Source organism: Nannobrachium achirus (assembly GCF_963921795.1).
Source record: "Nannobrachium achirus genome assembly, chromosome: 16".
Classification (NCBI taxonomy): Eukaryota; Metazoa; Chordata; class Actinopteri; order Myctophiformes; family Myctophidae; genus Nannobrachium; species Nannobrachium achirus.
In genome coordinates, this window is record NC_137823.1 from 18234796 (window position 1) to 18251764 (window position 16969).

Genomic DNA, 16969 nt, shown 5'->3' on the forward strand with positions numbered 1-16969 from the left:
GGATTAAAGGGGGAAGAAATGGACAATATGAGCTTATGAGGTGTGAAGTTAAGGTATTTTTGGGCTGCTGAATCCATTCCAACCATTCCTTTTCAGTTAAAATGACTCCCTGCCCATAAAATAGGCCACACCTGACCTACTTTTGTGTGCCATTTTTTTTATTTTTCCCCCTTTAATCCCAGGCCCTCGGGATACCCCCAACTTTGATTGGCTCCCACAAAGTTTCACAAGGGAGTTGTGATTGAAAAAGTTCAGGGGTGATAGTAGACACCTGAATGACCTTATGAACACATTTGTGAAGAAAGCTATTGGTAATGATTTAGTTCCCAGATTGGTCCAGCACATGGCTAACCTTCCCTTACTAGGGGGAGATGGAGGAGGGAGGGAGAGCTGGGGACAGACAGACTGACAGAGACATGCAGAGAGAGAGAGAGAGAGAGAGAGAGAGAGAGAGAGAGAGAGAGAGAGAGAGAGAGAGAGAGAGAGAGAGAGAGAGAGAGAGAGAGAGAGAGAGAGAGAGAGAGAGAGAGAGAGAGACACACACACACACAGAGGGTGTGTTCAGAGGGTGACACAGAGGGCTGGTACCAGGGCAGCAGAACTCATGAACAGAAGCATTTCTACAATCCATGTCCCAGAACGCCGAGCCTCAGCACACAGCTCACTGTACGGTATGTGGACTTACACATCTTGTTCATATGGAAATGTACACATGTATTTATGCTTTTAACCCAGACATGGAATTATGTTATGCTTTAATTATTGAAAAATAGCAGAGATACAAGCTCGGTGCCGCGCTGCGAGCTTCTAAAAATGCATGACGATTTGTGCAAGTCTATGAATATTTTGACCTTCTGATTCTTTAAATGTCTTCTAAGTCCTTCTTCTAAATCAAAACTTTTCATGTCGAGGAGCCCCCAAAATTACAGGTATTTTGAAAAAAAAAAAGAAAAAAAATCCTCAGTTGATAACCCTGATAACCCTGTTTGTCTGCGCATTCTGTGTTTAATTTAGAGGGACTTTGTCCCACTGTGTAGTCCCGTGGTGAGTAGTACTCGAATATTTTCATGTATTTACTTGGAATCACATGATTTTCACTTTGTACTGTATAAAACAAATTGAACTTTACACCAGTGTTTCCCAGACATTTTAGCTGGAGAACCGAAAGCGAAACAGACCCAAATTAGTTAACTACTTCCTAATTGCATAGTATTTTTTTAATGGAATTCCTTTGATTTTATGGATTTCTTTTGAAAAATGTTTTTTTCTTTTTCTATCTTTTGAAATATTTACCGGCGACCCATAGAAACGGGTCCCGATGTTTGGGAAACACTGCTTTACTCGTTTTTGGGAAGAGGACCCAAACGTACAAAAGTAGGCTACATCATGAATGAACCACTTCAGCCCTTGTTTCAAAGAGTGAAAATAGCTGCATCTGCAAGCTCACAACACGTTGTGAGATCTGCTATTTGCACTCTTTTTGTGTTATTTATTTATTACATTTCAATACAGCAATGTATTGATATTAAAAAGAAAGTATACTTCGTAATTTGTTCTTTTGAATAATATTTACTTGTTCTATTTATTGTGGGATATAATCTAGGGTGGTTGTGTTACACATAAATTGGTGACCTGCAGCCTACAATTCCAATGGCATTGATAATGTTAATGGCTTGACATTCCATGAATGTGTTGTTTTTAATTAACTTCCAAACAATGCTGGGGAAGATGTCTACCAAACACAATTAATTAAAAGGGCACAATGACATGACTGGAAAACATGTCATCCAAGTTCAACATTTAATAATGTAATGTAATGTAATGACATTTAATTACATTTAATTTAATGTTATTACAGAGACAGTGCACAATTTAAAATAATTGCCCCGGAGTTGTGTGTTTTCCTGGCCTTGTGTTAGACAGCTCAGTTGGTAGTGCTCTTGCTTTAAACAACAATGTCAGAGGTCGTTCAATCTTGGCCACTGCCAACTCGCTGCAGAAAATACTGGGAACATTTTTTTGGGGGGCTTTTATGCCGTTATTGATAGGACAGGCGACTGACAGAAAGTGGGGAGAGAGACGGGGAGTGACACGCAGCAAAAGGTCGTCGGGAACGGGACTCAAACTCGAGACACATTGTCAGGCATTAGAGCCTGTATGTGGTATGCGCCTGGACCGCTAGGCTAGCAGGTGCCCCATTTGTAACATTGTTTCAAAAGGTGCTAAATTACTTACTTACTTTCTTACATTCTACTCTCACCACGCACAACAAGACCTATGTTAACCTCTGAGCAGAGTGCCTGACACGGGCGTGGATGTGTGTGTGTGTGTGTGTGTGTGTGTGTGTGTGTGTGTGTGTGTGTGTGTGTGTGTGTGTGTGTGTGTGTGTGTGTGTGTGTGTGTGTGTGTGTGTGTGTGTGTGTGTGTGTGTGTGTGTGTGTGTGTGTGTGTGTGTGTGTGTGTGTGTGTGTGTGTGTGTGTGTGTGTGTGTGTGTGTGTCACAGAGTGACAGCTATCAGCCGGTTAACATTCCACTCCATATTATGGGTGACTGTGAATTTAGTGTCCACACTAAATTTCCATGTCAGCAGAGAGAGATAATGCCATCCATTAGAGAGAGAGAGTAAAAGACAGCAGCCAGTGGTATATATTGAAACTCAACATAAGTCCAGAATCAACAATTTAGATGTGTTTGTTACATTCTGCTTGAACGCCAATGCAGATATTACCAAAGCAACCTGTGTGGTACTGTACATACTTTACTGCAACTCCAATTAATTCACAGAACCAACGATTTACTTCAAAGATGTTGGATGTTACAGTCTGTTTAAATGCCTGGATCCAAGGCTATAGTCTGTTTGAACCGTATTGTAGATTTATGACTGCAGCCAGTTGTACGTGCAAGCTTGATTTATACTTCATACATGTGTAGTGCCGGTGTCGAGTTACTATAGTAACGTAACTCTGTCTTTCTGCTGTCGTGCATCTCTCTCACTCACTGATCCAAAATGTGTTTACGACAAAGAACTAAAAAACACACTTCTATTGGACATTCTTTTTTGCTAGGAGATGAAGTTGAAGCCCCAGTTTGGCAAAACACACATATCAAACTTTCCTTTTTGGAGTAGTGAAACGCTCCCAATATAGGCATATGGCTTTGTCTGTCCCTATCTAACTACAGTATGTCCGTCCTCATTAGTATGAACTTTGAGCGAGTAAGCTATACTTCTAGAGTACAACGGTGTATGGCCGGAGTTATGTTTCATAAGTATGGGCAGATTTTTAAACTAAAACATCAAGAACAGATTTAGAAGGCCACTGTCACACAGACACACACACACACACACACACACACACACACACACACACACACACAGGGTATAGCTGCTCAAATTCACCGCTCCATTTCGAACCGATGGTTTGATTTTTTTTTTTTTTTTTTGGTGGTCAAATGGTCAGATGGTCAAATAATGAATAACGCTGCAGGATAATCACCCGCACCAGTCCCATGATGCTGCCAGCCTTCCTCTGTCCTAATTTGTTGCATTATGGGTAACTACCGTCACCCTATGACTGTGTTCAGCAGTAGGGGGGGGGGGGTTGCTCTGTGAGAGACCATTGTCTCCCAAGAATGTGTCACTCAAACACACGCACGCACGCACGCACGCACGCACGCACGCACGCACGCACACACACACACACACACACACACACACACACACACACACACACACACACACACACACACACACACACACACACACACACACACACATACACACACACACCCGGGAGACATTATTCAGTGATAGCGTTACGATTGCATTCCAGAATGAGAAAATCTTGACAGCTGTTAAGATATCTGTCAAGATGTCTGTCTGTCTGTCTGTCTGTCTGTCTGTCTGTCTGTCTGTCTGTCTGTCTGTCTGTCTGTCTATGTGTCTGTTTGTCTGTCTGTCTGTCTGGCATATACAAAATAATATGAGATCCAAACCAGTATACGTCTATGTAATGATGTGTGTATTAGACTGAGTGTACATTCATAATGCGTGTCTTTCTGCAGGCCCTGCTGTGTGGGTCCGGTCGCCATGGCAGCCAAACGCCAGTGGGGGGCAGTGAAGGGTCAGGTGATGGGCGGTCCAGACCAGGAGGCCGACGCCCACCTGGAGGCCAACATGGAGAACGCCCAGCCTGAACTCTGTGTCAGGTTACTGCAGGTGACCTCCCACCTCTGACCCTGAACCCTGAACCCTGTATCAGCTTATATCAGGTGTCTTCTTTTTAAGTAACAAATTGGAGTACTTTTTCCCACCACTGCATCCAGGTCCCCACCATGGTGAACTACTCTGGTCTGAAGAGACGCCTGGAGAGCTGTGACCAGACCTGGATGGAGGACTTCCTGGAACTGAGCGGCCTGGACCTGCTGATGGAGGCCTTGGAGAGGCTGTCAGGTCAACAGGGTTCATTTTCACTGACCAAGACTAATTAACCCATTTATAGGCCTGAAAAAGTGTCTTCTAAATCAGTGGTTCTGAAAGTGGATTCTAGGGACTCTGTGGGTTCCTTTATGGGGGTCTAAATTGACCCTTACAAGTCTGTAACTTTGACAGTGTACAAATGGAACCAAATTAACCCGTTAGGGTTCATTCTGTTCCATTTGTACACTGTCAAAGTTAAGGGGAGACCGTCAAATCTGAAAGTTTGAGAAACACTGTTCTAAATCAACAATTCTGTCGACAAATACAAACTAGACTAAAAGGTTATAGGGGGGACTGGTTGATAAGAGATCCAGTGGAACTAAGACGTCAGAAGTCACTTTATGCTTCACGCTCCGAAAATAGCTGATCCACACGCTCACAACGTGTCGCGGTGCGCCGCTTTGTGAGCGTGTAGATCTGCTATTACCGGCACACAGCAATGCATTGGCATTATGACGCCATGGCGGCCCGACCAAAACACACTTTAGCAGTCGACTAAATCAACTGCAGATTTTGTCAACTAAAATCATCGACTAAAACTAGACCAGAACTGAAACATGACTAAAATAGTTTCATTCAAAAGACTATGACTAACACTAAATCGCCATTAAAATGTTCCCTGCAGGTCGTGGATGCTCCAGGATCTCGGATGCTCTGCTGCAGCTGACCTGTGTGGCGTGCGTCCGAGCCATCATGAACTCGTCGGCGGGCCTCCACTTCATCCTGGAACACGACGGCTACGTCGCCACGCTCACACAAGGTACAGCCAGGCACTAAACACAGGGGCTCATCCAAATGTGTCAAATGTGTCAAATGTGTGCAAATTTTATATTTTGTTTGGGTTGCATTGATCCTATTAACCATGCTGTGTTGATGGTGTTGACTGGTTGTGTGTGCAGCTCTCAACACCTCTAATGTGATGGTGAAGATGCAGGTGTTTGACCTACTGGCTGCTCTCAGCATGTTTGACCAACGTGGACTGGAGCTGACACTGCAGGCACTGGACAACTACAAGGTATATGCACAGCATGGCAAGCACACGTGCACCCGCGCGCACACACACACACACACACACACACACACACACACACACACACACACACACACACACACACACACACACACACACGTGTGTGAGATTGATTCAGCCAAAACCTCCCAAACTTAACCGGCTGTGGTCCCCCCAACATAATCATACTTGAACTGGGGACCAACCGACCCTGACAAGCACTTGGAAGGAGGCCGAACAACAAGCTCACCATTATATTATATTTAATTTTCTTCATTTTAGATGTACAGTATGTATGTATGTATACACATCAACTGCCAGCTACTAATTCATTATTAATTAATTAATTCATTAACACGCCTCTGCCACGGTTTTTCAGTGTTTTAACCTTATTTTAAACCTGTATCCGGGATGATGCGTTCCTAAGTTAGGGTTCGTAGAAAAAGGTTGTTTTGACCAGAAACTCAATCTGGGAAAATAATCTGAGATAAATGCAATATAAATCTGATTAGAACCGGACTCGTTAAAGAACCCTAACGATACCCATCCCTATGCACCGCTCACTTCACAAGGGCATTATTTTGCATAGAGCAATGGAATGGAAAAAAATCATTTTGGCTTTTAATTCTGTAAATTCCGTATTTGTGTATGTATGATTGGTATTTTAACCAAAAGTGCCCTTTTAGAAATGTTATCCCCTGCATGTCCCTGATTGTTGTGTTTCCAGAGTGTGCTGCAGTACCAGTACAGGTTCAGCGTGGTGATGAATGAACTCCATCAGACAGACAACGTGTCCTACATGGTGTCCATCATGAGCTGTGTCAACGTCCTCCTGTTTGGACATGACGACCTGCGCAAGAGAGACAAACTACGCAAAGAGCTTATAGGTAGGGATAATGTCTCTGTCAGCGGTCATTATCGAGAATTACAATCCAGACAGCATATCCTGCTTATTACACGGCTATACTTAATAAATAAAGTAATAATTTGTCCCAGAAGTAAAAACAAAACAACGTATTTCCTAGCTTTCAGTAGTGAAAGTATTCCATAAGTGCTGCACTGGGCATCTTTTTTTGTGTTTTTTTTGAAAGTGTGTTTTGTGTGGTTTTACAAATAGGGTTTCCACCCAACAGCCACGATATATTTTTTTATATATATTATATTTTTAACATCCTATTTTATTGTTATTTTTTATTTTTTAGGTAATGGTATTTCATTGTACATCACCATATTACTGTTGTTTCGAAAGGTGTTTCATAAAGAAATACCCTGGCCTATAGTTACTAATGATACTAGTACTAATTCTAATACTTGTGCTACTACAACTAGTACTACCTTTAACAGTGTGATTTGTCTGTTGTTTTTCAGGTCTTCATGTGTTAGATGTGTTGCCTAAGCTCAGGTAAACTTTAACACTTTAAGTTTAAATATTCATATTTTGTAAGTGGATTCAAAGTCAAACAATAGAATAGGTTATCAAGTGTATAATGTATTTATTTATTGTGAGATTCATGACATGAGAAATCTACACACGCATGCACGCACGCACGCACGCACGCACGCACGCACGCACGCACGCACGCACGCACGCACGCACGCACACACACACACACACACACACACACACACACACACACACAAGCAAGTATTCTAAAAATATATATAAAATATTATTTCCTTGACATTTTATGATGGGGTAAATATGACAGATGTTATATACTATATAACAGTGGTTCTCAACCTGTGGGTCGGGACCACCAGGCGGGTCCCCGAATTATTTGGGGGGGTCCCCAGATGATTAGCTTAATGTGCAACATTGTTTTCTCTCTCAACGGTAAACAAACCAACAGAAGGTTTAAGTGTACAGAGGGTATCTGCACATTTCTAAATGACAATTTAGGGACGTTTTAATACCTCTAAAATGACAAATTAAACATTGGCGGTAATTGTGAAAATAGACGATCTACATGCTCACATGCTACATGTTCTATACGCTCACAGGCGTTGTGAGCATGTAGATCTGCTATTTTCACAATAGAACCGTGTTATACAAAATGTAATGCCTCAACTTGTCAGGGTGGGGGAGGTGTCCCCAGTTAAAATATGGTTATTTTAGGGGTCGCGGCCTGATAGGTTGAGAACCACTGTGACATATAGAACCAATCTAAAGACAAGTTGATGTGTCTGGTTGTGTGTGTGTGCGTGCGTGCGTGCGTGCGTGCGTGTGTGCGTGCGTGCGTGTCCTTGCATCCTCCATGCAGGGAGACTGAGGACGTAGATGTGAACATCCAGGTGGATCTGTTCTCAGACAGTATGAGTGAAGATGAGCAGGAGATGGACAGACTGTATGGAGGAGTAGACATGAACAATCCCCAGGAGGTCTTCACCACTCTGTTCACCAGGGTGGGTTGACATTAGATTGTTTGGTTTAGCACCTTGCCTTGCCTGGCCTCTTCTTCTTCTTCTTCTTCTTCTTCTTCTTCTTCTTCTTCTTCTTCTTCTTCTTCTTCTTCTTCTTCTTCTTTTGAAATTCCGGCAGTGTTGGGGCGCCCGCTGGCCTGGTGGTAAAGGTGCATACCACATACTAGGCTATGATGCCTGCTGGCGTCGCCGGTTCGTTTCCCGATCCGGACGACCTTTGCCGCATGTCATTCCCCATCTCTCTCCCCATTTCCTGTCAGTCTACTATCCTATCAAATAAAGGCATAAAAAAAAAAATCTTAAAAAAAAAAAAAAAGAATCCGGCAGTGTGGACGCCACAAGGCGTATTACTGCCCTCCACAGGTTGGGAGTAAACCTAAATAGTTTTTTGTAGCAGCGATATAGTCCCCCCACTATAAAAAAGGCATGCGCATGCATAAAATGAACGGCAAATCGAGTGGCAAAGTGAGTTTAACGTTGCTTAACGTCGTTTAATGCAATCAGATAGGACCTTTCTGTTTGGAGGTATGGGCTGTCAAGGCCAGAAAGTAGTTATTTGCCACTCAGTAGGCGTTCCCGCATAACTTCCGGGAATGATGATGATGTCACGTGCATAGCCTCTATTCCATTTCTTGATATTGTCCTCTCTATGTGCAAAGCCCTCCCTCAACATGTCGTCCAACTCTTCTCCACTAATCTCTCCAACATTCAAGAACCTCCTGGCTGCATCCAACTCATTGACTGCCAGCCCCAAGTTTCCCGAGTTATACCATATGTCCAGGCCGCCAGGCCCGAGTTTCCAGAGTTTTTTTTTTTTTTTTTTTTTTTTTTTTTTGGACCTCCAACAATGTAGTAGGCATGATCGCGATCGTGTTTAACCCCCATACCAACCCCATCTTTCAAACATGGCAGCCATCTTTGTTTACATAATGTAAAAACATAATGGCTGATATCTCAAGAATGCCTTAACGGATTTCCAAGCGGATTTCTTTGTTTGAAAGCTGTGAACAGCGTGCACAAACGTGGTGCATGATCTAGACATGGGTGTGCATGATCCGTGCACTATGAATTACATGGAAGTCTATGGAGACAGAGGCATCCTCGATCTTGGCAGCCATTTTGAAAAGGCATTGAATGAGTTAATTCGCTCTGACTTCCGTGAGCAGCAGTGCAGTATCAGTGTGTGTGTGTGTACTTATAGGTGAGCAGCTTTCCAGCATCAGTGTGTGTGTGTGTGTGTGTGTGTGTGTGTGTGTGTGTGTGTGTGTGTGTGTGTGTGTGTGTGTGTGTGTGTGTGTGTGTGTGTGTGTGTGTGTGTGTGTGTGTGTGTGTGTGTGTGTGTGTGTGTGTGTGTGTGCGTGCGTGCGTGCGTGCGTGCGTGCGTGCGTGCGTGTGTGTGTGTGTACTGTAGGTAAGCAGCAGTCCAGCCTCAGTCCAGCTGTTGTCCATCCTCCAGGCCTTGTTGATGTTGTCTCCAGACAGAGCAGATGTCTGGTCTGCTCTGGAGATCCTGACTGACAGAGCTGCTCTACTGGCACAGGACTGTAAGACACACACATACACATGCTCACTGCACGCACGCACACACTCACTCATAGTCCATGGGCCATACGAGATGTCGGTATCGGAAAGGTGGCAAAGGTTATCATGCATTTTTGAAAAGCTCTATATCTGTAGATTATATTTTGGTATGATAACCCTTTCTGAGACACAGACAAATTGGTGTTATCAGCCGCTACAGTTGGTGTCCCATTAACTTTACATTACAGGGAAAAAAAGCAAAGAATTAATCTGCTTTAAGTAACATATGAGTCGTCAAACTAGGGTTTTTTCATGATTCTGAATCCATTGCAAGCATCCGTTTTGCACTTGGGCTAAAAAACGGCCTCACAAGACTATGGTTTAGTCATCACTTTTCACACTTTTGCGGGGGCCGTTTTAGCCCATGGATTGTTTTTTGTGCAAAACGGATGCTTGCAATGGATTCAGAATCATGAAAACCCCCTAGTTTGACCCCTCATATGTTACTTAAAGCAGATAAATGTTTTGCTTTTTTTCCCTGTAATGTAAAGTTAATGGGACACCAACTCTAGCGGCTGATAACACCAATTTAGCTGTGTCTCAGAAAGGGTTATCATACCAAATTATAATCTACAGATATAGAGCTTTTCAAAAATGCATGATAACCTTTGCCACCTTTCCGATACCGACATCTCGTATGGCCCATGGACTATCAGTGATGCACTAGGATTAGTGAATGTCTATCTTACATACAACACTTAGTGTATCAGCCATAGATCGGTCCCACCCGTGGGCGGTGAGCAGAACATTTGGCCAAGTGACCCCCAAGCATGAGATTTGTTGAAAAAAGCTCAGAACTTGTCACATTGCGATGTGCACTGAGGTTGTAGCTTGGCCATTTTCAAGTTGTACATATACAATATACTAGTTGATGCTATATAGTTTAGATTTTATTTATTGAAACGATTTTTTCATTTCAATTATCTAACATAATCCTGGGCGCTACCTTCCCTCTGCCAACCTGGGGAAAGCAGCGGACTGACCTCATGCTTCCTTCTATGCATGAGGAGTCCAAGCTGATTCTTTTTCACCTGACAGGGGAGAGATTCCCCGGCTGGACATAGTGAGTGGAAGGAACACGTGATTCCAACCAGTTCCTTTCCCCTCCATCAGGCGCCCGGGCTAGCCAGGGGGAGGCAGTATAGAGACCAGGATTACTGCATGTTTTTTGTGAGGGTACTCCCTAGGAGACACGGGGAGAACATGCAAACTGTGTGTGTGTGTGTGTGTGTGTGTGTGTGTGTGTGTGTGTGTGTGTGTGTGCGTGTGCGTGTGTGCGTGTGTGCGTGTGTTTTCCAGCTCAGACAGACTCTCCTGAGCAGGTCATGGAGAGGCTCCTCCCCTCCAAAGCCTTGTCAGCGAATCACAAGGTCAGAACCTTGGACAGGGCGGTGCAGGCGTGTCTGACTGACAGCCCCGCTGGCCAGTCAGAACTGACGAACAAAACGACATCAACACCTACAGTGCCGGATGCCCCTCCCCTCTCTGACATGCCCCGCCCTCCGCCACCACCACCTCCCCCTACATTACCAAATATGGGATTAGCTCCACCCCCTCCTCCAAATATGGGATTAGCTCCGCCCCCTCCACCTTTACCAAATATGGGATTAGCTCCGCCCCCTCCACCTTTACCAAATATGGGATTAGCTCCGCCCCCTCAACCTTTGCCGGGCCTGGGAGCTCCTCCTCCCCCTCCTCTCCCAGGAGGAGGAGGAAGTGATGTTATAGTTGCTGGCTCCGCCCAGGGGCTGGGATCACCTCCTGCTAAGCCCGCCCACTGCCCCACCCTACGCATGAAGAAGCTCAACTGGCAGAAACTTCCTTCTAGGACCATGACAGGTAAGTAGATGTGTGTGTGTGTGTGTGTGTGTGTGTGTGTGTGTGTGTGTGTGTGTGTGTGGTGTGTGGTGTGTGGTGTGTGTGGTGTGTGGTGTGTGGTGTGTGGTGTGTCCATGCATGTGTGCATGTGTGAGAGAGTATGTTTGTGTGTGGCATGTGTGCACATGTGAGCTATGAAATGGAACACAAATGACAAACAAAGACACTGTATGCTGGGTTTCCACCAAAAAACACGCGGCACTCGCCTAAAAATGGTTTCAAACGCCAATAGTGTAGTATCCTGACAATGGTTTAGTCCAGACGCAGGCTAGTGACGTCAGAGATACATATGCGCGCCAGGGTGTATTGTTTGTATTGCAACCCAAGTCCTGAAGTAAAGATTGAACGCTCAACATATTGCCATTGTGTGGACATTACATTATTCTTGTAAGCACTAAGAGTGACATCAAGGCAAGAATACTACATGGTGTCAGAACTTTAAGTTTGATTTACTACATCGACCGACGACGACGGAAGATATGGAGACCTCCGGTGTACCAATGCCAAGGATGGACTGGGACTCGTCCAACTTGCCCGACGCATGGAGGAAGTTTCGCCAGCATGTGGAACTAATGTTTTCGGGACCCCTGAATGCTAAAGAAGAGGTGGAAAAGTGTAGCTACCTACTCCTGTGGATAGGAGAGAAGGGCAGAGACATCTTCAATACATGGACTCTGTCAGAAGACGAGAGGAAGGTACTGAAGACTTACTACGACAAGTTTGAAGCATATGTTATTCCCAAAGCCAACCACATTTTTGCACGTTATAAATTCCACGAAAGGATGCAAGGCGAATGTGAGAGTTTTGATCAGTTTGTAACAGAGCTAAGGCTGCTGGTGAAGGACTGTGATTATGACAGGATGATGAAAAGTGAAGATATGGTCAGGGATAGAATCATATTTGCCACTAACTCACCAAGAGTGAGAGAGAAACTCTTATGTCACGGTCCAGACCTAACGTTGGAGAAGGCGATTGACATAGCAAGATCGCATGAAGTGTCACAACAACAGCTAAAATCAATGGATAGTGCAACTGCGTGTGGAGCTACAGCTAACCAGTCTGTCCACGCAGTTAGCAGGAGACCATTTAGACCGGACCAAGCACGCTATGGTCGTAAAAATGTAAACAAAGCTGACGTGATGCCTGAGGAATGTGTAGCATGCGGGAGAGAGCACAGCCGTGCTGAGGAATGTCCAGCTAAGGGACGTCAATGTAACAACTGTAACAAATACAACCATTTTGCTAAGATGTGCAGGACACCTACACAACGACAGACAAGGCCCCAGACAAAGAGGATGCATGCCATCTCAGACACTGGTGAGCAGCAAAGTGAGGATGAACTGTACATTGACACTATTACAAAACAGCATGCTGACACAGACAAAGAACAAGCCTTTGCAGAGCTGCAAATAGGAAAAAAGGGGCACAAGCTAAAATTTAAAATTGACACAGGTGCCCAGGCTAACGTAATACCAGCCGACACATTCCATGAGCTATTTGGAAATATAGTACTAGGCCCACAAGCCAGCAAGTTGTCAGGCTATGGTGGGCATATGCTTAATGTTAAAGGGGCCTGCAAGTTAACATGCAAATACAAAGAGAAGACTGTCATGCTTGACTTTGATGTAATTGATGCCAACGCCCCCCCTGTGCTGGGCATGAGAGCATGTTTAGACTTGAATATAGTCAAAATAATCCATACGGTCGATGCACAGTCAATGCACTGCATTATGGATGAGTTTGCAGATGTGTTTAAAGGCATTGGACTGTTTCCTGGAGAGTGTAGCATCCATCTCAAACCAGAAGCAACACCAGTGGTGTGCCCGCCTCGCCGCATACCATTCGCCTTACGCAGTCGACTCAAGGATGAGCTGGACGAAATGGAGAGGACAAGCATAATCCAGAAGGTCACTGAGCCAACAGATTGGGTTAATGCGCTGGTGGTCGTAGAAAAGCAAAAAACGGGAAAGCTTAGAATTTGTTTAGATCCCCGCCCCCTGAATAAAGCCATCCAGAGACCCTACTATCCTCTCCCTACTCTAGAGGACATTACCCCCAGACTAGCAGGTGCACAGTATTTCAGTGTACTAGATGCCAGGTCTGGATACTGGGCAATAAAACTCAACCGTGAGTCGTCCATTCTAACCACTTTCAACACCGTCTATGGCAGATACAGGTTCAAGAGACTCCCATTTGGGATCGTGTCTGCACAAGATGAGTTCCAGAGACGGATGGATGAGGCCTATGAGGGGCTTCCAGGTGTCGCCGTCATCGTGGATGACATCATAGTGTATGGTTGCACGAAGGAGGAGCATGATGCCAATCTGCGTGCCATGCTAGAGAGGACCAGACAGCGAGGAATAAAGCTGAACAAGGACAAGAGCACCATCTGTGTGACAGAGGTGAACTACTTTGGACACACACTGACACGAGAGGGGGTCAGACCTGACCCCAACAAGGTTAAGGCGATCAATGACATGGCCGCGCCACAGAGCAAAGCAGAGCTAGAGACAATATTGGGCATGGTGACGTACCTGTCCAAGTTTGCCCCCAGACTCTCTGAGGCAACGGCCCCACTTCGTCAACTTTTGAAAGAGAGCAGTGAGTTCGTATGGGACTCAAACCATGATGTTGCATTCCAACAAGTGAAAAGCATCCTAACACAAGAGCCAGGTCCAGTACTGGCCTACTTTGACCACACCAAGGATGTGACCTTGCAGGTCGATGCATCCAAATATGGATTAGGAGCAGTGCTGCTACAACAGGAAAGGCCAGTGGCATACGCATCCAGAGCACTGAATGAGACTGAAGTCAATTATGCTCAGATCGAAAAGGAGCTATACGCCGTGCTCTTTGGATGCAAACGATTCCACCAATACCTGTACGGACGTCAGGTGACCGTCGAGTCAGATCACAAGCCCCTGGAGTCAATCATGCGCAAACCCCTTGCAGCCGCACCGCCTAGGCTCCAACGCATGATTCTTCAGTTGCAAAGATACAACATTAACATTGTTCACAAGCCCGGAAAGCAGATTCCAGTAGCGGACACACTATCTAGGAAGCCGCTAGAGTGTGGTCATGACTCGCTGAGTGAGGGCATGGACTCACAGATACACACAGTGATGAGCAGTGCTCCTGTGAGTGACCGAAAGATGGAGGAGATTAGAACTGCTACAGCCAAAGATGAGCAGCTCTCAGCCTTAAAAAGAATTATCCAATCAGGGTGGCCAGAAACAAGGAAAGAATGTTCCCCTGCCATCACTGAATATTGGAACCACCGGGATGAACTAACCGAGACAAATGGCATTCTGCTAAAAGGAGAAAAAATCATTGTGCCACACTCACTCAGAGCCGACATGCTTTCACGCATTCACACAGGCCACTTCGGCATGGAGAAATGTAAGCAGCGGGCAAGAGATGTTTTATTCTGGCCAGGGATGTGCAAACAAATAGAGACACTTGTTGGATCTTGCAGCATCTGCCTCGAACGACGCGACTCCATCCCCAAAGAGCCAATGCTGTCACACCCCATTCCAGAGCAACCTTGGCAGGTGATAGCCACTGATCTATTCAAATGGAACAATACTGATTATATAGTTGCAGTTGACTATTATAGTAGGTATTTTGAGGTAGAGAAAATCAACAGCCTCACCTCAACGGCCGTGATCCAGAAGCTGAAGGCCATGTTTTCCAGATTCGGGATCAGCCAGACCGTTCTTAGTGATAACGGCCCTTGTTATAGCTCGCAGGAGTTCAAGAACTTTGCAAAAGCATGGGACTTCGAGCACATCACAAGTAGCCCCCTGTATCCACAAAGCAACGGCCTGGCTGAGAAAACTGTACAAACAGCCAAAGCCATCATGGACAAAGCACACGCACAGAAGTCAGACCCATATCTCAGTTTATTGGAATACAGAAACACACCAGTGGATGGATTCAAGTCACCGGCACAGCTGCTGATGAGCCGATGTTTGCGTTCGATCCTTCCAGTCACTGAGAAGCAGCTACAACCAGAACTTGTCTGTCACAGTGCTGTTCAAGACAGGAGAGAACTGTGCCAAGAACGACAGAAACAGTACTACGACAGGAACACCAGACCACAACCTGCACTGCCTGTGGGAGCCGCAGTCCGCTTCCAGCAACCGACAGGGGCATGGAAACCTGCCACAGTAGCTGGACCAGCAGGGACACAGCGATCCTACAACATCGTCACAGATGAGGGCCACACGCTCCGACGCAATCGGCGCCACCTCCTACAGACCACCGAAGGAGGTACAGGTCACGAAGTTGCAACAGAAGGCCAACAGGTGGAGCCTCAGACCACTGAGACTTTACAGCAGACTTTTGCAAGTTCCCCCACAGTGCCACCACAGGGCACTACTACTAGGTCAGGCCGCTTGGTTAAACCAAGGGACATTCTAGACCTGTGACCTGTGAAAAAAAAAAGAGAGAGAGAGAGAGAGAAACTGAGTTTGTTATTTTGCTTTGATATTTTGATTATTACTCCACTGTGAATTGAGTGATTGTTATCTGACATTAATATTTTGACTACTGTTTCAGAGATGTTGGTTGAGCTGTTAAGGGACGTTGCAGAGTTCATTAATTAAGATGCGCTTACTTAATTTTGTTGTTGACCTAACCAATTTGTTTCCCCAGTGATACAGAGTACATGCATGATGAATGGGACTGAAAAGAAAAGACTGTTAAGTTACACTATGGCTTGTATGACACTTTATTTTCAGCCAACAACTATACAGGTCATGACATGTCTTATTCCTTTAAAAGAAGGGGGATGTAGTATCCTGACAATGGTTTAGTCCAGACGCAGGCTAGTGACGTCAGAGATACATATGCGCGCCAGGGTGTATTGTTTGTATTGCAACCCAAGTCCTGAAGTAAAGATTGAACGCTCAACATATTGCCATTGTGTGGACATTACATTATTCTTGTAAGCACTAAGAGTGACATCAAGGCAAGAATACTACAAATAGTATTTCAAGTAAGGGGGGCAAGCAGATACAAAACGGCACACATCAACGTGCAGAGCCTCGTCACATGTCACTCCCATTTCAAACAACACTGTAAAATGGTAAATGGTGCATTTATATAGCGCCTTTATCCAAGGTGCAGAGATTGTGCATTACATTCACACACACATTCATCCACCGATGGCGGAGGAAACCATGCAAGGCACCAACCTGCTCACCGGGAGCAACTGATTCAGAGTCTTGCTGAAGGACTCTTCGACACTAACTCTGAGGGAGCCCGGGATCTAACTGCATGGGAACCCTCTGTGTTCTAAGACGGCAGCTCTACCCCTTAACCTCTGTCTGTTTGTCTGTCTCTGTGTGCGTGCAGGTGAGTGCATGTGGACGGGTTCATCCTGTGAGTGTGTGGAGCCAGACTACAGTAGCATAGAGCAGCTGTTCTGTCTGCCAGTCACCGACCCCAAGACCAGAGGAAGCTCAGCTCTTCACACAGAGCCGCGACAGGTCTGCCTCTACACGCATGTTACTGAACACACAGGTCTGTCTCAACACGTATGTTTACTGAACACACAGGTCTGCCTCTACACGCATGTTACTGAACACACAGGTCTGCC

The 16969-nt window shown here is 45.2% G+C and overlaps 1 protein-coding gene across 1 annotated transcript in view; it reads left to right on the forward strand.

The window, feature by feature from the left end:
• Window positions 1-566: 566 nt before the first annotated feature.
• LOC308300756 (inverted formin-2-like) overlaps window positions 567-16969 on the forward strand; it is a 30258-nt gene continuing 13855 nt past the window's right edge. The window contains exons 1-11 of the mRNA XM_080744657.1: window positions 567-671; window positions 4064-4217; window positions 4325-4451; window positions 5104-5238; window positions 5378-5493; window positions 6215-6374; window positions 6856-6889; window positions 7749-7890; window positions 9320-9452; window positions 10789-11328; window positions 16726-16859. Of these exons, the coding sequence (XP_080600783.1) occupies window positions 4089-4217; window positions 4325-4451; window positions 5104-5238; window positions 5378-5493; window positions 6215-6374; window positions 6856-6889; window positions 7749-7890; window positions 9320-9452; window positions 10789-11328; window positions 16726-16859 (1650 nt within the window). The 5' untranslated portion in view covers window positions 567-671; window positions 4064-4088. The remainder of the gene's footprint in view (window positions 672-4063; window positions 4218-4324; window positions 4452-5103; window positions 5239-5377; window positions 5494-6214; window positions 6375-6855; window positions 6890-7748; window positions 7891-9319; window positions 9453-10788; window positions 11329-16725; window positions 16860-16969) is intronic.